General features: G+C 37.0%; 1 protein-coding gene across 4 annotated transcripts in view; it reads right to left on the reverse strand.

Moving 5' to 3' along the window:
• RPS6KA6 (ribosomal protein S6 kinase A6) overlaps positions 1–23,150 on the reverse strand; it is a 108,185-nt gene that overhangs the window by 68,169 nt on the left and 16,866 nt on the right. For 3 of the 4 annotated variants that reach the window (XR_011971176.1, XR_011971175.1, XM_072626535.1), the window contains exons 2-3: positions 19,840–19,896; positions 2,412–2,531 (exon numbers count right to left, since the gene is read on the reverse strand). Coding sequence is in view for 2 of the 4 variants with exons in the window: in XM_072626535.1 (XP_072482636.1) it covers positions 2,412–2,531; positions 19,840–19,896 (177 nt within the window). In the remaining 2 variants the exon portion in view is untranslated. The remainder of the gene's footprint in view (positions 1–2,411; positions 2,532–19,839; positions 19,897–23,150) is intronic. The other variant, XM_072626536.1, reaches the window with a different exon arrangement.

The following is a 23,150-nucleotide window of genomic DNA, read 5'->3' on the forward strand; positions in this document are numbered from 1 at the left end:
ACTCTAGTAAAACCTTCTTGGCAGATGGGCTAAACCAGGTTGAGGGTAACCAACAGGCCTGAAACCTGTCAGTGAGTTGGCGGGGGTGGGGGGATAAGGTGTCTACCTTAAGTGTGTGAAAATTTCTTCCACTGGATGAGAACAATTTGTTCCAATGGCCATTAAACGGTTGAAGCAGGAGCTGTGGAATACTTAGAGCTTGGTCAGACATAAAAGATGCAAAGGTCATCCACTGCGTCCTGGGCCATCACCATTCAAATCCTGACTTTTGTTCTGCCAGTGGACTTTGATGACTTAAGAAGAGAGAGTGAGGCTGACAACTTTGTGCAACTCTGCCTCACTTAAACTGAATTCACATGCAAGTTGAGACATCACCTGTGAAGCCACTGGTCCTCTTCAAAAATGAAGAATGGACAAACAACTTAACCTCCAAACTCCTCATCTACTTGGATCCTATGTTTTAAATTGAATTTTCTTCTTTTTGAGATGTGTTATTTCAGCCTTTTTTCTTCTATATTTCCATGTCACTCTTTCTTTGAGTCCCACTCTTTGATGGTCAGTATAATTCTTGGGGAACAATTATTTCAGTTTCCTCCCCTATTAGTAGATTCACTTTTCATAGGTCTTGGTTCCTGTCCTAAGTATCTTTTGAGAGAGACAGGTTTGACCCTAGCTGAATTTCAGTCATCCTTCATTCAGGCCCAGTGTAACCACTCACACTTGCCTCCTGCCCTAGTTCTTGCTCTAGTTGGGCTAAATCAGATTTTTTCAGGGTTGGAATCGATCACAGTAGGTATTCTGAGCATTGGTATCCTCTAACCTAAGCACCACCTTAAGTAGTAGGGAGTCTTATTCCTCCCATTCCTCCTCATGTCCTCGTGTGACTGGGCTGAATCCATGTTTGCTGCTTCTTGCAATGGAGTAGTGGACAAATAAAAGGCGGAATGTGCCTCCCAAGTCTCTGGGAATCTCTGAGGGAGCATGGATGCTAGAGAGAGAGGGGTGCTGAGAGCACCCAAAGGATTAGCATTGTCTAGTTCTAACTCATAAGGCTTACCTTACTGGGATTCTTGTTTTCTTGCCTGTTAATTCAGCTCTAATTGCTTTCCTTCTGGAGTACAATCCCTCTTTGGGGGGAGTTTTTGAGAATGAATAAAGAATGAAGAAGTTGTCTAGTTTAGCATCTTAATAGACACATCTAAAGGCTGTTTCTTAATACTAGTATTTAATACTCTCAGGCCTTAAAAGTATATGCCCTGAAATCCGAAATCAAGTCTATAAAGTTCTCTTTCTATAGGACCACAAGTAATTAGGCATTAAACAGACATTTAAATGACAAAGGTGAATGAATTTTTTCCTTATATATAGACTTCTTTTCTTTCAAGTCTGAACTCTCTGAATGTAGGATCCATTTAGTTTATTACCTAGCCCCTTTCGCAGTGCTTTTCACACATTCTGATTAATAAATAACATATGAATCATTTCTGCCTTTCACAATCTGGCTCCAGCCTACCTTTCCAGGCTTATTGCACAATATATATGCCACAGAATCCAGGTAAATTGGCCTAACTCTATTTTTCATATATGATATCCCATCTTCCACCTCTGTGCCCTTGTGTAGGCTGTCTTCAAGTCTAGAATGCTCTATCTTCTTATCTCTGACTTATCAAAATCCTAGCTTTCTTCAAGGCTAAGATGAAGTGCTGCCACCTACAGGAGGCCTATCTAGATCTCTTCTACCCCATTTCCAGTGTGCCCCACCCCAAACTGCTTTATGTATGTGTATGTACATGTACATATACATACACATACATACATATACCCATACAAATATATATATATATATATATATATATATATATATATATATATATATATATATATATATATATATAACATTATCTTATCTGTGATGATTATTTTCTCCCAGTAGAACACAAGATACTTGAAGGCAAAGACTTTTACATTTTTGTTTTTGTATCCACAAGTAGGGTCTGGCACAGAGTGAAACTTGATGTTTGCTTGTTAAACGGATGAATCAACAAATACATTTCCTCTAACTTCTGTGGTACGGTTAGGGGAACAAAAGACAGGAAACAGAGCACAAAGACTATATGCAAGAAGAATCATTAAAAAAAATTAAATAACCTAAACCAGCAGCACGCTGAATGCTTTGTACATTAGAGAGAGAAATTAGTGAAGATTGGTAAGAGGTGATATATAGATTAATACAAGCAAGTATAAAAAGCAAGTAAAGATATAAGAAAAGAAAGAAGGAAATTATGATCCTGTTTATATATGTGTCCTTTAGGAAACTAGGAAGTAGGTTGTTCCTCCATATTCTCTGCATGAATATACAGATTTTGCTTGGATGTCTAGAGTATAAATAAATGAAAAACTGATGTCCTTACCTTTCCAAATGATCCCTGACCAAGAACCTTGAGTAATTCAAATTGAGCAGGATCTGCTTTATCACATCCTTCTTTTACGTGGTGAGTAATAGGAATTTCTTTAATACTTTCTTCATCCTGCTAAAAGAAATTTTAAACACAACCTCAGTTGTAATATTCTATTTAGTTTTTTATATGAGGAGAAAGATTAAGTCCCTACCTACTCCACCAAGCCCATTTCTGTCACATTACTAACTTGTCCAAATTTCCATGAGATCATAGGAATCAAAATACATAACAAGATTCAGGACCCAGACATAATTGTCTGATTTACAGATATGATCCTGACCTATACTGCCCCTCTAAACCCCCTCCTCACTGCCTCATATCTCCTATTGAAGGGTCTCATGCAAGTAAGGCATGTATTCATGCTTCAGTGTGCTTTTTTGATGCTGAATGGGTTAGAAGTGAACTTAGCAAATGAAAATAATTGCATATTTGAAAGTTTATTAAATATTTTAAACCTCAAACTTTTTTTTAAAGCTAAAACAATCAACTTAATCAGTGACAAGAGAAGGAAAAACGACGGTATAGAGCAGAAGAGTCAAACATGTTGCTCGTGGGCCACAATACTTCCCTATGTGGCCCAAAGAGATTAAGATATAATTGGGAAACATTTAACTAAATAAATAACACAACAGAATATAGATAATGTTAATATATGGTTTTCTAAATAAACATGTAGCCCATATGGTGTAGTGGCCTCTGGTTTCTACCTCGGTGTGATACCACTGGTATAGAGAACAAAAATCTGTATACACCTAGCTAGTTCCAAGCTAAGGCTGTATTTCTCATGAAGCTGGGTAGATAAATACTTGTTTCTTTTAGTTGGTTCAAGGCATAATGGATGGCTCTCCAAGGAATGCTGTGCATGAGAAGCAACAAGGAAGCCACCATGGCTGAACTGCAGAATGCATGTTAGGGAGAAATATGTAAGAAGGCTGAAGAAGTAGGAAGGCTGTAAAGAATTTTAACTGTCCTTTCCAGATCCAACACTATAATACTCTGATTCTCTGTCTTTATACACTGTGTTTGCTTAAAGCAAGGCATTTTGTTCATAAAATATTATAAGGTGTTTGGTTAGGAATTTGGTCCGAGATTTCCTATGTAGATAGAGCTCAGAGTAAAATATCACAACTTGAGCTTTGCAACCCAACTAACTCTTCGAGGGCTTCCTAAAACATATCTAGAAGAGTTTAGGTTAATTGGCCCTGACATTTACTAGCTGTGAGGCTATGGTCAAGTTATTTAACTAAGCGTCTACTTCTTCATCTGTAAAATGAGAGGGTTGGATTCGATGACCTCTAGGATCCCCTCTGTTCAACTCTAAATCTATGATCATGTTATTCTAATTAGGCAGACTGTAAAAAGACAGAGTTTACCTCCCCAGTTTTTAGATACACATTCTGCATGCAGAAAAAAGACTATCCTTCCTTTCTTCCAGGTGGGGAATCTCAGGGTCTTTTTTGAAAAATGTAGTATTTTATTTTTTGCCCAGTTACACGTAAAAACAATTTTTAACATTAGCTTTTTTTTTAATTTTGATTTCCAAATTCTCTCCCTCCCTGCCCCCTCATTGAAAAGGCAAGCAATTTGATATAGGTTATATATGTGGAGTGATGCAAAACATATTTCCCTATTATTCATGAAGCAAAAGAAAACAGACTAAAAGAAAAAAACTCCAAGAAAAACAGAATTAAAAGCATGCTTCAATCTGTATTCCATCTTCATCAATTCTTTCTCTGGAGGTGGAAAGCATTTTTCATCATAAGTCCTTCAGAATTGTCTTAGATCACTTTACTGCTGAGAATACTGAAGTTGATAATCATACAATATTGCTGTTCCTATATATAATGTTCTCCTCATTCTGCTCAACATTTCTTATAGCACAATAGTATTCCATTACAATCACATACCACAATTCGTTCAGTTACATCCCAACTGATGGGCATCCCCTCAATTTCCAATTCTTTGCCACCAGAAAAAGAGCGGCTATAAATATTTTTGTACACATGGGCCTTTTTCTCCTTTTTTATTTTTGGAGTATACAGACCCAGTAGTGGTATTTCTGGGTCAAAGAGTATACATAGTTTGAGGTATAGTTCCAAATTACTCTCCAAAAGAATTGATCAGTTTACAACTCCACCAACAGTGCATTAGCATCTCAATTTTCCCACATACCCTCCAACATATGTCATTTTCCTATTCTGTCATATTAGCCATTCTGATAAGTGTGGGGTGGTATCTCAGGGTTGTTTTAATTTGCATTTCTCTAAACAATAGTTATTTAGAGAATTTTTTTTCCTATGATTGTAGATAACTTTCATTACTCTGTCTGAAAATTGCCTGTTCATATCCTTTGGCCATTCATCTATTCGAGAATGACTTATATTCTTATAAATTTGACTCTGTGCTCTACATAATTGAGAAATGAGACTTTATCAGAGAAACTTGGTCTAAAATTTTTTCACAGTTATGATTACTATGTATTCCCTTCTATCCTACCTGCCCTCTCCCCATTAATCCCCATTTGGGGCCAGAAAATGTTGTCTCTTAGCTTGTGGTTCACAATAGAATGACAGGTTCTCTAAAGATGAAGGGAGATTTCTAGTCATCTAATCAAAACCCATCAATTTACAGAAGCAGAGAATCAAAAAATTCAATGGAGTTAACTGCTTACAGTCCCCTATGTGAGGAATAGCAATTGTAGATTAGGATCTAGATCATGTGTGAAGTCTAGTCCTCTTTTCAATATACTACACTGTCTTATTACACAAGTTTCTCACTATATGAAATTTTGTCTTTAAATTCCAAATCCCACAGAATTCATTTCTAACACCACACTCATTGTTTTTACAAATAATCTATAGAAAAACTGTCATTTCACCATTTTATCCTATTGCTGTAATGATGCACCTAAACCCGAAAGTGTTGGAGTAGGAATTCCTGCCACTATCAATAAATGAAAATATCACTCAAAGGAAGGTCTTTTTCACTTAGAAATAAGGAATTATAATCAAATCAACAAACATTTATTAAGCACCTAATATGTGCAAGGTACTCTTTTAGGTGCTTGAGACACAGAAATGAAAACTAGTACCTGCTCTCAAAAAATTTACAATCCAGAATGCAAATAACAGAAAAAATTAATTTAAAATGGGCTGTGTACTCCAATGTCCCTTTGTAACAAAAATATTTAAATTATTTTTTCCAATTAGAAGGCTGTCAGGAATATTATAACTAACTGGCAAAAATGCAATATGACTGTTGAAGTCTTCACAGAAATATCTGAAAAGTCTACAGGATGCAGGTATTATTATTCTAGGACAGAGGGGACTCCTTTCTTTGTAGGTAACTACCTGATCAGAGGTGTCAAACTAAGAGTCACAAAACATATTGAGAACAGTACCAACCAGATTAAATTGTAAATGGGAAATGTTTAACTAAATAAATAAAAATGCAATACAACATAGACAATGTTAATTTGTGGTTTGCTAAGTCAATATGTTGCCTGCAGGGATATGTTTCTATTACAGTTTGCCACCACTGCAAGAACTCTGGAATTGATTGTGAGACATGGGAGACACTGGCACAGGACTTCCCAGCACGGCATGCCCACATCTAAGAAGGAGCACAAAGCAGAATCACAGTAACACAAAAGAAACATGAGATGTGCAAATCTAGAGATATTTCCACTCTAAATGTTCATATGGACTATTCGTGCCTGACGTGGTAGAGCCTTCTGAACTCGCAATGGTCTGATCAGCCACTCTCAGATACACTGTTCCTTGACCCCAAGAAAGTGATGTCATTTTGGTCTTCTTCGAAAACAAAGGACAACAATCAATCAGCCAACTCTGAATTATATGCTATAAAAATACAATTAAATTCAGCATCTGGGTAGACGAAGGAAAGTCAAAGAAAATTATCAAGTAATTCATTCAATTTTATTTAAAATTTTCTGTACTTACATTTTTTCTTTTTATATCACTTCTGTTTCCAAATATGCCTCTTCCCCTCTCCCTGACCCAATGAGGCATCCCTTTTAGCAAAGAACAATAATGAATGAGAAAAAACAAAACACAACTCAGCAAAACTACTTTATCAATTGAGTCTGATGGTGTATGTAGTATCCCAAAGTTTCCCACCACCTCCATAAAAAGGAAGAGGTACATTTCTTCATCTCTTCTTTAGAGACAAGCTGTTCAGGTGGAGCTTTTGTTCTTTTCAATTATATTTTACTTGTATGTTTTCTTTTGAGAAGTCTTCACTGTACTGAGATAAGTATAACAAAATTTCTAATAGTGGATACATATACAATCAGTCTGCCCTCCTGAAATAAATACTTGATTTCACTTTAAAGTATTTTTTATTTTAAAAAACTAATATTAATTGGTTAGAATTTAATAATAATAATTCACCTTCTTAATAAAATCAACCCACACAAATCATGGACTGGCTAATGAAAAGGAATCCTGTTTCACAGAATCAAGCATACCAGGGTCAAAGAAAAATCTAAAGGATTGAAAAGATAGCTTCCACAAATAAGATACACAGTGGCCAAAGAAGCTGTCATCATTCATTTTTCCCACAGATCAAACTATTACCATCACAAAATGAAGAGGCAGTGATTTCTTGTTGCTGACATCACACCCAAACAAAAAAGATGGAGATGTTCCAGAATTAACTATGCTTAAAAAAGAAATTTGCATTTAGAAAATAATTGATTTATTCCTCTATGTTAACAATAAAGGAGAGAGATGGAGGGCAGTCTTAAGTATTACTAAGACTTTAAATTTCTTTCACTTTAAATTCTTCCACAGCTGGTACCTTATTAGTTTTGGGTCTCTCCCTTTTCAAAGAGGGTTTCTTATTACACTTCATTCTGTTTCAGCTTTGCCTTTTGCTTCCTTGCTACATTCACTTTCTTTGAGGTTCCAAATATATCACCCTCAAAGAGTCACTTCTGGTAACAAAGAACACAAAAGTAAAGCAAAAGAAATATTTCAGCAAAACTAACACATCAACTGAGACTAATAGTATAAGTAAGGCTTCACACTTGTAGTCTCCCAATTCCACAACAGAAGTAGGGTGGTACATTTTTAAATCTCATCTTCAGGGCCAAGCTTGGTCATTATAACTGTACAGCATTCTGTTCCTTTTTCTTTTATGTTTACAATGTTGTAGTCATGGTGTATGTCTTTTCCTTGGTGTACTTACTTCACTTTGCATCAGTTCTCATAAGTTTTCCGATGCTTCTCTGTATTTAGTATTCCAGTACATACATGTACCAGTTTGTTTAGACATTCCTCAAATGAGAGGCTATTTCCAGTTCTCTGCTACACCTTCTTATAATTTATCTCCTTGCCTTAAGTCTTCCTGCACTCCACTCTATTGTTCATGAAGCTGCTGAAGTAATTTTCCTTAAGAGCAGATCTGATCATGTTACTTCCCCTACTCAACCAACTCTAGTGATTGACTATTGCATGTAAAGCTAAAATTTAGCTTTTAAAACCGTTCACAATCAGGTCCCAACCTATCCTTCCAGTCTGACTATTACTCACTCACCTCTCTGTTCTCTGCAGTCCAGCCAAACTGATCTTCTCTTTCTATTCCTAAGACATGGCATTCTTATCTCCTATCATTGTGCCTTTGTAGTGGCTGTCCATCAAGTCAGAAATATTCTTTCCTCACCTCCATAACACAGAATCCCTGTCTTCTTCAAAACACAAATCAAGAATCACCCTCTATATAAAACTTTCTGATTCCTATAATTATTATTATTATTGCCCTACCTTTCTAACTTACTTGTCTTTGTATTCTTTACACTTATTCTATATATACCCTCAGACAGAGTGCCGGACTTGGAGGCAGGGTGACATGAATTAAAATCTCACTTAAGATGCATTAGCCGTGTGACCATGGACAAGTCATTTAACCTTCCTCAGCCTCAATTTTGTCATTCACAAAATGGGGATAATGACATCTACCTCACAGGGTTGTTGTGATAATCAAACTTTATATATATGTATATGTATATTATATATATGTGTGTATATGTATTATATATGTATATGTGTGTATGTATATATAATATACATATATGAATGATATATATGCATATCTTATACATTTATAGATAAACATATATATGTAGTGCTTTGCAGACCTCAAAGCACTATATATAAAGTACCTATTATTATTACTTACATATGTACTTGTTTCTCCACCAGAATGTAACTTTCTTGAGAGCAGAGACCTTTTTTTAAAACTGCATCCTCAGCAACTAGCAGAGTGATGAATAGCAGGCACTTATGTTAGATACCAGGAATACAAAGTCTAAAATGAAGCACTCCCTGCCCTTGAGGAGCTTACAATCTAGCCAAGGTAGACAACATATACATATATAGGTAAATAGGCAACATATCTAAAAGAGATACAAGACAATTTGAAAGAAAGGCACTTGTGGCTAGAGGGCATCAGAAAAGGGTTCATTAATTAATTAATTAAGAACAGAGAGTTCTTAATTAGCCTAGGATCCACAGATTATCAAGGGTTCTGTGGATATTATCTCATAAAAAGTTTTATCAGTTTTTGAGAATAATTTCTACAGTACAGGTACTGTTTATAATTGTTCTTTAAATATTTGAAAGAATAGAATATTTAACTCTACCTATAAATCCACGTGGACCAGTTTTTTTCTTTAGTAATTCCTTTTCACTTAATTCAATATAATTTTTTGAAATTGGGTTAAAATCTCTATTTTATGTTCTCTAAATGTGGGTATGTTTTTGTAGGTCACTGTATACACACACACACACACACACACACACACACACACACACACACACACACACACACATATATATATTCCTATTTATCTTTCTTCTAGATTCCAATTCTGAGACAACATTAAAGTCTCTGTAATTTAGCTAATTTTTCCTTTATGAGTTTAGATACTATGCCATTAGGTACATATATGTTTAGTATTGATGGGAGTGGAGAAGAAAGGGTCAATAAGTCAAGGACCTTCTCTATATCTCTTAACAGTGCATGGATATCAATGACACATATGGGCTTTCCATGATCCCCTGTTCTTGCTATGTTACTGGTCCATGACCTTTTTCAATCATAAATTATCTCTGATGCTATGATCTCTTCTCCTACACAACTCTTCAATGTTAACATGGCACAGCCTACTCACAACCACCGTGTGCTTCTCCATTGCCCTTTAGGTGATTCACAGCTTTAATTCTTTGGAGACTGATAATATTCTATGACTTGCAGCCACACAGCATCACTACAAGATTATTAATGTTAAAAAGATGAACTTTCCTTTCAGGGAGAAACTTGGAGTCATTAAAAATACTGCACAATTTCCCAAATGCACTCTAACCGACTTTCCTCCTATTTATTTCCACATCAGTAATCAGTTGTTTTGTTAGATATATACACTTCCATTTTGTAGGCTTATTTGGTGTTCACCATTTTGCACACCTGCAGACTCTTCTTGAAGAAAGCACTCATACATAGGCAGGAAGCATCTGTATATTCTCCACATCTGCTGCATGTTTCATCTCTTTCTCCTAAGCCATCTTTCCAATACATTTTTGCCATCTTTTTGTATGCCCACCTTTATACTGAAGTCATCAAGCACTGAAATACGCTGACTTAATTTTGAGGGTCCTCTCAAGTTCTGTGTAGAGTTTTCCTAACTCCTTTATTCTCTGCAATGGATGCTGGCACGTAAGTTCCGATTTCTTTTATAAGCATTTGCTAAAACGCAACCAAGAGCACTGCAATACAACCAAGTATGTCATGAACTGTTCTTTAATACCTTTGGAGAAGATAAAAACCAACTCCATTAATGTTTATTTCCCTCTCTAAGGAGGCCCTCTGAGCAACCGTTCTATTTAGCTGTAACTTCCTAGAGTCTTCTGGTTTCAAAGAAAATGGCAATACTGCTATGATTCTGTTTCTCCACTAACATATCTACTCTGTCACTGGACATCTGGAGTCATAACAGCAAAGTAAATCTTTCTATATGGTTTAAAAAGAGTATGATTCTTAGTACACATGGCTCCTATTGCACCCCTCTAAACCTGGTACTACAGAAGCAGAAGGTGGCTACACAGAGAACCGAGGGTCATTCTCTAGTTTTCCTTGGTGGGTCACCTTCAAATATTATCACCAACTGCTCAGTCTACTGATGAGATTCTCTCCGTACTTAGCTAAGGTGGTCCTCAAAAACGAGTCTGTTGTTGGGACTGTACATAAAGCCATTCCAGCACGGTAGAGCTTGCTAGACTTTGCGCTCTGTTGGCATAGAGACACATAATATGCTGACATTTCTTGCATTTAATGCATTTGGCAGATCTTACCCAAAGATATGGCGTTGCAGAATTTTTAGGTTCCTAGAAATATTTTAGGGCAACATATACTATATTATTTCCTACTTTATGGCATCGCAAAGGCAAATTTTACTGGGGGGGGGGGCGGCAAGTGCTATCAAACCCTACCTATAACACTACCACCAAGACAACTTTCTCCAACACTGTCAGCTCCACACCACTTTTCTAAAGAAGTCCTGACCAGTCAGAAACTGAGAGTTCCAAATCAATTTCTGGATGAAGATATCTAATTAATGCATACAGCAGATAGCTAGAAAAGATAATTTAGTAGACAAAATGTTAACTTAGAATCAACTTTTTAGGATCTCATCATTCACATAGATCTTGTAAGCTGTCAATGCTTCCTAAGTAGTCCAATCCAAGGTACAGTTTGCTTTCCTCTTCTCTGGTCTGATCTATACAATTTTCTGACCGGGGTTTGGGTCTGAGCAACAGTAGAGTGCTGCTGAACTCAACCTCTGTTATCCATCTGGGAAAGCTCTACTGGTTCAGAGTAACAGAACTGTAAGTTCTCCAAAGGGTAGTTAATCCTCTGAAGACTGGACTACATGCTGGAATTGAGACCCCATTCTGTTCCTGACATCTGAATGCTACCAATGTTACTTGTTCACTCTACCCAGGGCCTTTCTATCAGGGAACACCACCACTGGGGGCAGGTCCTCTTATCAGTCTGTCTTGGAACTGTGACTTAAAACTGGGTAAGCGAGTAACAGAGCTGCTCATTGACACGTGTCCTGGTCCCAGTGCCCAGTCTAGGTCTGGTGGTGCCCTGTACGGTTCTGGGGCCTCCCTGGTTTATAGCTTTTCCCCTTGTCACTGGAATGCTCTCAGGGCAATGAGCTCTTGGCCTGACCCTTTCACTAGTGTCCACAGACTTCTTTGCAGAGCTTGACTAGATAAATTATTCACTGTGAATTTTTCTGGACTTCCCCATCAGGACTCAATCTGGTTTATTTTTTAGATCTGTTTTGAGGAGTATGTTTTTTGTTTGTTTGTTTGTTTTTTTTGCCAGGGGGAGGGATGCTCTCTGCACTACTCTCTGCTACTCCTACCATCATTTTGCACATAAGGAGACACTGAGGCTCAAATGAGGCAAGTGACTTGCAATAGCCTCCTAAGTGGTCTCCCTGCGTTTTGTTTCTCACCACCAGTCCATCCTCCACTCAGTAGCCGAAGTGATTTTTCTTAAACGCAGATCTGACCATGCTACTTCCCCTACTCAATCAATTTCAGGGGCTCCTCATTACTTCCTAGATAAAACACAAACTCTTCCGTTGACCTTTTTAAGTCTTTCACAATCTGACCTGAAGCCATTTTTCTGGCCTAATTAGGATATTAAATCCATTCTGTGATACAGCCCCACTGTCTTCTCTCTCTTCTTCAAACATGCCAACCTGTGTCCCATCTTGGTACTTTGGTACTTGCTATCCCTCAGGCTTGGAATGCATCACTCCTCCCCCAACTCACAGAATCCCTTTTCCTTCAAGTTACAGCTCAAGTACCACCTTCTAGATAAAGTCTTTCCTGATGCAACTACTAGTACCTTCCTTCCCAAAGTATCCTGTATAGTCTTCAATCTCTGTGTGCTCTCATTTATGTATTCTTGTCTTCCCATTTAAAGTGTAAGCACCTTGAGGGCAGGGAATTTTATTCTTTCTGTTTATATCCCCAGCACCAAGCACAGTACCTGACACATAGGATGTCCTTAGTAAATGCTTATTGACTAATTGTCCAATGTTACACAGGGCCTAATGGCATGGGCAGAAAGAGAACACAGGTGTGACCCCTAATCCAATGTTCTATTATATTACAATTTCACATATCAACGGAGAGTCCTGCAATTTTTAATAGAAAGTAAAATGTGTCTATATTTTTATTCCAAATCACGCAAAAATAAATTTCTGAAAAAATTAAATACAAGAGTTTATCCTTCATCTCTGTCAACATGACTATACAAGAACATTGTTTGAATGTTGCATAAAATAAGCAAGAGACCATATTTGACCATATTTTAAGTAATGATACCATGGAGTCCAGGATAGAGAAAATATTTGACTAAAACCAAAGAAGGGAGAAACAAAAACTTACAGTTATTAATCTTTCAATAACTCTCTTAATGTTACTATACATACAAGAAGTCACTGGCTTTCATAATGCAGTATAATGCTCAGTATATATACTTTAAATATTTTGGTGTAATTGTAAATATGCAAATAAGCTAATGCAACTTATCTTAATGTCAAAACAATATATTACTAAATTTGAAAATAGTAAGTTTTCAAAGAAATGAACATAATTTATGCTAAAACTACAAGAAATTTCATTTAGTCAAGTTATGTAAGTATATATCAGAAAGTAATATTTGTGGTATTACGTGTAGTATTGACTCATAAAACTCAACACATTTATATGTTCTTTCTCAAGTCTGTGATTTTTTAAAAAACAATAAGACAGCAAAGGCATCCTAAACCACCCATCTAATTTTCATGCTATTACATGTACTATGTATGGCATTAGGTACCAAAGAAATAGAGTGGTCAAGCAGTACCCCAAACTGAGGTTATATTTAGGTCCTCTATCATAAGCAATTTATCACTTCTTCTCCCCACACCCCTCCTTGAGGACTTACAAGCTTCAGGACAATTTCACTCAGGAATAGGGGAATTTTCTATATTTGGTTCAAAATAAAGATCTCTGAGGTTAGAATATACAAATCTCATACAAAACTAGTACTGGCACACTATTTGTCCCAGAGCTAAGGAATATAAGTGGTATTTTAAGCAGGAAATTAAAAAATAGAAAGGAAATAGACTGAAAAACAAGATATGAGAGACTGAACAGATCAGTAGAGGAAGAAAGGAGGCAGAACAATACGGTTACTGCTCAGCAGAATGGGAGGCCAGTCAGCAGGGTGAAACCAGCACAAGAAACTCAGAGGTAGCAAGCTCTCCCACTAGTAAGCAACAAAGGGCCCTTCAGAAGGGATTCAGCTAGTTTTGCTGCCCGTTCCACGTCCTTTCAACATTCAAGATACAACACATGGGATAAGAGATTTAAGCCTATTTTACCAGCAGAAGCCTCTGACATATGCTGGCTGTGTGACCTCAGTCAAGTTACTGAACCTCTCTCAGTGTCACCAGGTAGCACTACAGATAAGTTATAGGGGAGGAGGGGGGGAGGAGGGCAAGGAAATAATATAATAGGGAAGAAATTAAGATTAAGAATACTCAACCACAACATATAGCATTTCAAACAGAACTCCAGCAGTAAGTCAACAAGCGTTTGACAAGAACTTGCCTTCCAGTTGTTTACATTCTAAAGGGAGAAGACAACATATAAAAAGCAGCTACAAAGTTGGAGAAAGCATGGGGTGGAGGTTGGGAGTGGGAAGAAGGTAGCTGGCCCAAGACATGGCAGAGTAAGTCCCCTGGAGGTGAGAAAACAGTGTATCTGGAAAAAGAGAAAGGCATCTTTGGGTCTGGACCTCCTCCTTAAATTGGGAGTTCTGGGAAGTACCAGCCAATCAGAAGATAAGGCAAAAAGCCTCGAGGACAGAGTACTTCCAGTGTGGGAAGGAACCTAGACACAGAGCATACCTGTGGCATGGCAAAGTCCTGAGAAGATGAGTCAGCAGCACAACTTGGCATCTTTGGCCTGGACCTCTTCCTTAAATTTGAGGCTCAGGGAATAATCAGCTGATCAAAAGGTGAGGCCACAGGGCCCAGCACATAGTCGACAACTGACCACATCCAAAATACCATTGCAGAAGAGATGTTTCTTAGAGGATAAAAGCATGATCTGTAAATAAGGGCCCCAAATTTCAACCTTCTTTATAGTATTTCTTTTTCCTGGACCTAAAATTTGAGTGTAGGGAGCACCTAAGCCCTAATGATGCACATCTTCAACTTAAGAGTATGAGAGAGCTCTGTGAGGCCTTGGGCTGAGAAGCAACTTGCCCAGAATCATAAAGCTAGCATGTGTCAGAGGAAAAACCTGAACTCACCTCTTTTGACTCCCAAGGTAGTCCCTCTTTCCACTATACCATTCATCCTTGAATTCAGATGTATTTGCCTTTAAAAAATGTACAGTTCTAGATTACACTCAGCATTCAAATTTCTGGATAGAGATCTAAGTTTATTAAAGCTATAACTCTATCTGGAACATTGTTTGGCAGCATAAACTGCGCTGCAGACCTACAGAATATCTACTTTTGGCTGCTCTGCCCTCCATAGCATCAGTGGTCAGCTCTCTCTGGCTCAAGGGGTAAGGAACTGGAGTTCCTGCAAGAACCAGGATGCAGGAATTATATGTTTGGTATGGAGAGGGAGGGTCATTTTTAAAAAAAAAATTTAGAGACTTTATAAAGTAAGAACCTTTGATGGTAAAGTTTTCCAGTTAGGTTCATAGGATCACAGTTGGGAAACTGATCCAGAAACAAATACAGCACTCACCTAGTGTTAATGGAACACAAAAATTTAATTGATAACTCAGTCTTCTTAAGAAATTACTACGATTTGGGCATTTTAAAAACAGTCTTCTGTCAAAGCATAAAGCTTTTGACAAATAAGATAAAAGCTATATAAATCACCAGATCACTAGGTATTAGCAATGAAAGACAACTAACACATTTACCCTGGCAACTACATTTAAAAAAAATTACTCATGTCAGCTACCATTCCCACAAAAGCAGCAGATCAAATAACAGGTGAGTAGAAATAACTACAAAAAAACATCTCATTTGTTATTAGATGGTTTCCCTATTTCATCAACTATGAAAGAAAAGCAATATGACATTTTCTCCCCTAACATTTATGCTACTATTCAATCATTAAATGGAAAAAGCAAAAGGTGGATGATGTAAAATATGACATTTCTTTACAATAAGGCAGCTTTTAGATAATTAGCAATGACTTTTAACTCATCACTTACCAAAATGGGAAGACATATTTGAGTATTTTTCAGTGGTAAATCTAGCAAAGAGGTTCTTAACTTGAAGTCTGTGAACTTATGTTTTAAAAATATTTTTATAACAGTATTTCAATAGAACTGGTTTCTTTTTCAATGCTAGGTATTTTAATTTATGCATCTGAAACCACTATTCTCAAAAGAGGTATCCATAAGCTTTACAAGACTTCCAAAGGGATCCATGACACAAAAAAATGGTCAAAACCCCTGATCTGGAGGTATCAAGATTACTTTATGCTACATTTAAAAGATAACAAAGTGTTAAAACATTTTATACGGTATGAAAAGCTTTTCAAAGCAACCACGTTAAATCTACAAAATTAACAACTGAAGATAGAATGAACAGTTTAACTAAAATAATCAATCATAAGGCTGAAAAGACTACAGAGCAGTATTAGATTACAGAAGCACAAAAGTTCACACTTCCAGAACAGTATAGAATACTGCTGAAAGGCCTACGTGACATAGCAGTGGACTATTATCATTAGCATTTAAGATAGCAATCAGCATCACCACAGAACAGAACAAACGGAGAGTAGAAATTATTAAATAAAAAGATGAAAATCATGCTTATTAGGCTATCCCAGCAATTTAGAATTCTGATAAAGCAAATTAATATTTTAAACTGAGACCTAAAATTAAAAGGTTAAATGACCAGACACTGTCCTCTCTCATGTCCCTTGCTGACAAAAGAAAATTACAAATTCTTAGATGTCTATCAAAGGCTCTTCTGTTGCTGATTTCCTAGTGTGACTTGGAGCAAGTCCCTTCATCCCTTTGGACCCAAGTTTCTGTATCTATAGAATTAGAGGTTAAGCGAGTTGACTGATAAGATGTCTTCTAGCTTTGGCACACTGTAATTTCTATGATTTTGTTGTGGTTCACAGCATCTATGAATACACATCAGAATTTAAATCAATCCAACAGTTATTAATCACCTATTATGTGCACCGTACTATGCAAGTACAAGACACAGTATTTTCCCCCAAAGGAGCTTATATTCCAGTAGGAGGGAAAAGACACATACATGAATAAATCATGTTATAAATGCATAGAAAACAAGAGTGGGAAGACAGATTCAAGATGGAAACAATCACGTACATGTAGGGAAGTTTTATTGGGAGGCAGCATTCAAGCTGGGTCTAAAAGAAGAAGATGGGCAGGGACGTGAGTGGGCCATTCAAAGATCAGGGAACATCACATGCAAAGAAACACGAGTGAGGAAGGTAGGAACAAAATGGGGACTGGCCAGGAGTCCTGTCTGGGGACAAAAGAGTGATGTGGTTCAACACGTGAATTAAGATCACGTTGGCAGTCATGGAAAGGATGGACTGAAGAGAAGAAGCAGTCAGTCCAGTTGGGAAGCTATTCCAATACTCTAGGGGAAAGGTAATAAGGGCCTGCAGTGGGAGTTGTTAGCATTGTGCTGTTCATTCCAGTTTTTGTTTACCCAATCCCTTTGTTGAAACCTGAGCTCCAAATACATAACTACCCCTCCACCCTTACATATTATTACCATTAGTAATATTCCACTTACTTATTATCACATTATACTTGACTCAAGATAACTAAGACAATCTTCTAGTTTGCCCTGTTTATGTCTTCATGCTTCCCAGACGTGGATAAACAACAAAGCAAATTAATATTCCTATTAGCTCAAGTTATGTAATACATCTTAGACAACCTTTTCAGGTGATTCTCACTTAATGAAATCAAAGCAAGGTTAAGAATAGTCATAAATATGTTATTCGTAAAAGCATAAACTTAAAAAAAGCTAAAATGGCAACATTTTTACTTTTATTTTACTAGAACTGAACAAATTATCACAAGATTACCAGTTGGCAAATTTCTACAAACGTGTATTTCAAAAATTAGTCTTGGTTATCTACTTTAGTATTTTAAGAACCTATGTTTGGGTATTTTATTTTCATTGACAGAACAGAACTATTCAGCATCTTAGTAGATGTCCTTCTTGACTCGTTATGGACAAAGCAAAGAACTGGCCTGGTAACCAGTCTGGTGGTGATAAGCTTTTCCCAAAGTAGCTAGGTTGCTCTTCAGATGGCAGATACTCTAGTTCATGCTTTTCATCTTTTAAGCTTGGTAGGACCCATACAGTACACTGTGCTGGAACATTCTTCAAGAATCCAGTTTCACCTTCATACCATGATGGAATATTGAAGCCTTGGCTACGACCTAATATGAATCCTTCTGTTGGCTCTCATCACAGAAAGACATTTGCAAACTGCCTCCATGAAAAAGAAAAAGATGAATTCTAGCATCAAGGTTGATTTTGTCCTCATCTAATCTAGAAAATATGCGTACTTCTCTGCTCCTTCCTTCTGAACTATAAGCATCTGAATACAGACAACATAAGGAAAGAGTATGATGCAATGGAAAGAATGGTAGATTGGGAGTCAAAAGACCTGGGCTCTATCGTTTACTATCTAGTCAAGTCACTCTTCCCTGGGCCTGTTTCCTCATCTATAAAATGAGGGTGTTGTACTAGATTCCTTCTAAGGTTCATTCCAGTTCTAAACCTATGATCTTATGAATGTGTCATATACAGAAACTCAAACTTCACAGGAATGATAACTGACAACTACACAGTGTTTGGAAGTTTACTAAGTATTCTAAATATATACTCTCATTTAAGATAATAGCGATGTGAATGCAGCTTCTTACTACATTAGGATTACCCTATGGATCTTAAATACAGAATCATATTTTGAACTAACCCTCTTGAAAAAAGGAAGCTGTGTAGGCTTAATACAGGGACCTCATAGACAGGTAACCTCATGACGCCCTCCACCTTCCATCTAAGAGAGAGAATGGCAAGACAAAGAAACAGCAAAAAGCTTGAAGGAGTCCACAAAAACATTAGCCTTCTAGTGCCAGAGGTGGTGGTATACTCCCTCACTAGAAATCTTCCAGCAAAAGTTGGACAAGCAATGTGTAAGAGGGAATTTCTCATTGGGAATAGACTGGATTTGCTAGCCGATGAGGTTCTTTTTGACACTTGAGATTCTGCAAAAGTGCCCAATTAAGCATCAGGATTTATTTGTATTTCTCAATCTGCTCAATTTTAGGAACGACTAGTTGTTCCACAGAAACAAAGATAATGGCACATTAACTACAATTTAAGGCATCGTTCACTGTGGTAAACATACGGAGACACAAAGAGACAAATAGACACACACACACAGGAATATAGTCCCCTACTTTGATTAGTGTTGATCTTTTAAAATAAGTTAAGTGAGAAACAACTGAGGCTATGGAACTTAACCAATAGCAATGTGATGTTAAAATTAAAAATTTCTACTGCCCTTTTAAAGAGGTTTCAGAATAATACTAGATTGGAATATAAAAGGTCTTAATGTCTAAAGAATTACTACAGCTCAACTTTCCTACAGGATAAGCAGTTTGCTTTCACAGAAACAGTACTAGAACACTAGACTCAGTCTGAGAGGTTGGAACTGGATTTTTAAAAACTTTTTCAAGGTCTCCATTCATGAAATACCTAAGTGGAAGACCTCACAAATGGTAACTTGGTCTCCTGTGGAGAATTTCTGGGAAGATATAGCCAAGATCACAGGATGGCAACTCTAGAAGGACCTTAGAAGCCAACTGGTCTAACCCTCTTGTTTTACAGAGAAAGAAGTGGAGGCCCAGAGAGTCGAGCTAACTTGCCCAAGATCAGAAAACCAGGAAGTGGCAGAGAGCCAGGACTCAAAATGAGCTCCGCTAACCCCAAAATGAACCATCAGAACAAGATGAGAGGCAAGTTGTATCACTGGCAAGAATGTCCACATCAACGGGTCCTTGATCTCATCCAAATGTCGAAGTATTTATGGTAGAAAGTTTTGTTTCTACACTTAAGAGAAAGCCACAAGATACTCTGAAATAAGAGAACCTAAACAGGCTAATATTAGGTCTATATTATCAAGTTTAAAAAAATCTATGTGCAAAAACTTTTGAGATAAGAAAAAACTTGAGTCATCAAGAATACTTACATGGTAGGAATATGGTTCCCCTTCTTCCATTGGCTCAACCATTTTAAGACCATTCAGCTGAAAAACATATTTTTAAAAATTGAAGTTTCATGGTATTAATTTAAACATAAAAACCACTTAGAACAAAGATAAAATTCTCAGAGGCATTACATTTTACAACTTAATGAGATTACTCCCTATTAAAGCACAAACAAAAGGCCATGGGGCTAAAAAAAATTATGATGAAAGTAATACTAATCAAAGATGTTGACAGAGTTTGCAGAAAAACTGATTTCAATAGTCTTATAGTCCATTTCAAATCATACTGTGTAGACTTTTCCTAGCAAAGCCAACAACATGCAATAACTAACTAGAAATATATGACTGATGTTGTGAGAATTATAGCAAGATGGAGTTTTTTCAAACAACTAATTACTTTCTGGGTTCTATTCAAGAGTGCCACTAGCCAAATATCTGATGAGAAAATGGAAAATGAAAATCTGCCACAGAAGGTACCTACTGCAAAATGTATTATAGTCTGGATTCCTTCATTTTCACTATGTTCAATTAAATGTTATGATAATATATCTAACAATATCGTTAATAGAAATAACTGGTCATGTTAACAAAATTGCTTAGGTAAACAAGGCTTTACCTAAGGCCTAGTAGACACAAAGATCTTTATATCTGAGAATCAAATAGATGTTATTAGCAATATAAAGTCAGGAAAATGAGACAATTCACAGTGGTTCTGACCTAAGGGGAGTTACCTAGCTATCTGCCAAAAAAATTATTTTCTGTATTTACTAAACATCCTTGTTCTAAATGGATTCAAAGTCCAATAACATGGCAAGAAAGGTTTAACTTTTCACTGTTAAATATTTTACTCTACCTGTTGCTTTAAAAATGAAACCAAATTTGAAGGGTGAGTTGTACTATAGAAACTCCCAGAATACAAAGGAACTAGACACTTCCAGTATTTAACTGACATACTTCCTTTTAGAATACCATGGCAAACCAAAGTAAAAGAAGATATCTTATTCAGCTTACTATAGTAAGTGGAGACAAATTTTTAAAGCAATTATCACAACAACAACACCTCTGTGCATTTTTACATACTCTTTTCAGTAAAAAGATAAAACATTGCCCAAGGTACTGCCCCATTTCTTCCTTATCCCATCTTCCAAGCAATTTTTGACCCCTGAAGCATAATTTTAAATGAGTCTTTTTAATAAAAGATTTCAAGTTTTCCTAAAAGGCTGCCTAGAGGTCTACAAACTCAATATTGTATTCACTTGAAACTTCTTTATTACCAACCCTACAGAAGCTGACACAAAACACATTTGATTGAAGGAAAACGATCATCATTAATGAACCAGGAAGATCCTAGAATAGCTACTTCAATAAGCATTTCTAAAGTGCATATACACAAATAACACACTATACTAGACTATGTCAGATACAAAGGAAGGTGTTAAGTTCCTGCTTCATCCACAAATCTTCTTAGCAGAAAGGAGAATCACTCACTCACTCACCAATTTGATCCAGATATACCAAAATCTAGTCAGCTCTGTCGTACAATGGAATTCTTTTTTTGCTGTGTAAAGTTTGGATTCAGTCAAAGGGCCGCACTTGACAACCTAAAGGCCACATGTGGCCTCAAGGACGCAGGTTCCCCAGCCATAGTAAGATGGCCAGTGAGGTCCCTTCCAATTCTGAAAGTTTGACTTGTGTGAAACTATAAAAAGAAGGTCCAGATAACTGAAGTTGTACTATATAATCAACTCTCTTCACTACCCACAAGGAGGGCCAATTATTGCTCTCTTTTCTGCTGACAGAACTCCAACTGTCCTATTCTTCAAACCCAATGTTGACTTACTCAACATGAAACTACAGTCCTAAAAAACAGGAGGAAAATGAATCAGAGATTTAAGGAGGTCCCTATATCCTGGGATCATGTACTAACTACCAAGAAAAACCTGTTAAATCAAACTACTTACTTTCATTTTACCTATGCTCAAAACATGTGTGCCCATCAACACTACAAGTTGTATAGAACACTACAGTGGATAAGAGGAGGGGTATGGAGATTTTTTAAGATGGGAGGAGAACATCTACTTACAGAGAGTTTAAATCTAGGTGATGGAACCCTCCCCTTACCTTCTCTCCAAAACACACACACACACACACACACACACACACACACACACACACACACACACACACACACACACACACACACACACACACACACCCTATGCAGCAAAACATAAACAAGTACAATAAATCACAGAGTTCCTGAGATGATACAGAGTCAAAGGTATCTGAGCTAAGCGAGATTAATAAGGGGAAATTTCTAGTAGGAGCTGGATTTTGAGCAGGATTTTGTAGGAAGTGAAGTTATTTGGACTGGCAAAGAAGAACCAGCCTGAATTATAATAGTATGATCAATTCCAAAGAGACAGAATGAGGCAAGGGATGACAGAAACTAAGACAAGGAAAGGGAAGAGCAACGTAGAACATGAACATGTGAGGGCAACTCTGCTCAATCTAGGACTTTCCACTGTCTCATTTTAAGAGATGCTGGAATGAAGGTGAAAGAAGGAAATAGTTCGGCTGGAAGGCAGGAAAAAATTGAATAGTTTTCAGGTTACAAGTGAATCAAGTGATTGAAAATGTGGTCTTTTTTTTCCACTTCAAGGAAAGGTATCCTTAAATGACATATTCGTGTTAAATATTCTAGCCATTAGTTTCTATATACATTCTGTATACATTATATATGCATTATTATCATAGAATACCAACCTACATGATTCTCCTTCATATATTCTATGGTTCAGAATAAAGGGCCTTTTTACTATTCTTTACACATGATGACAGCACCCCCCCCCCCCAAACTCCACTTCTCTCTCTTAGAATTCCTCATTCCCTTCAAAGATCAACTCAAGGGCCATCTTTGACATAAGGCATTTACTGATCCCCCAAGTTGCTAGTGTTTACCCCTGTCTGTTGCAAATAACCTTGTATTTATCTTGTACATATACTATCTCAGATAGAGGGCAGCTTGGAGGTACAGTAGATAGAGTGCCAGGCCTGAAGTCAGAAAGACTCATCTTCTTGAGTTCAAATGGAGTCTCAAGACACTTAATAGCTGTGTGACCCTGGGCAAGTCACTTCACCGTGTTTTCCTCAGTTTCCTCATCTGTAAAATGAGCTGCAGAAAGAAATGGCAAACTACTCCAGTATCTTTGCCAAGAAAATTCCAAATGGGGTCACCAAGAGTCATACATGCTCGGAAAATGAATGAACAACAAGAACAACAATCTTTGATA

Source organism: Notamacropus eugenii, chromosome X, assembly GCF_028372415.1.
Source record: "Notamacropus eugenii isolate mMacEug1 chromosome X, mMacEug1.pri_v2, whole genome shotgun sequence".
Classification (NCBI taxonomy): Eukaryota; Metazoa; Chordata; class Mammalia; order Diprotodontia; family Macropodidae; genus Notamacropus; species Notamacropus eugenii.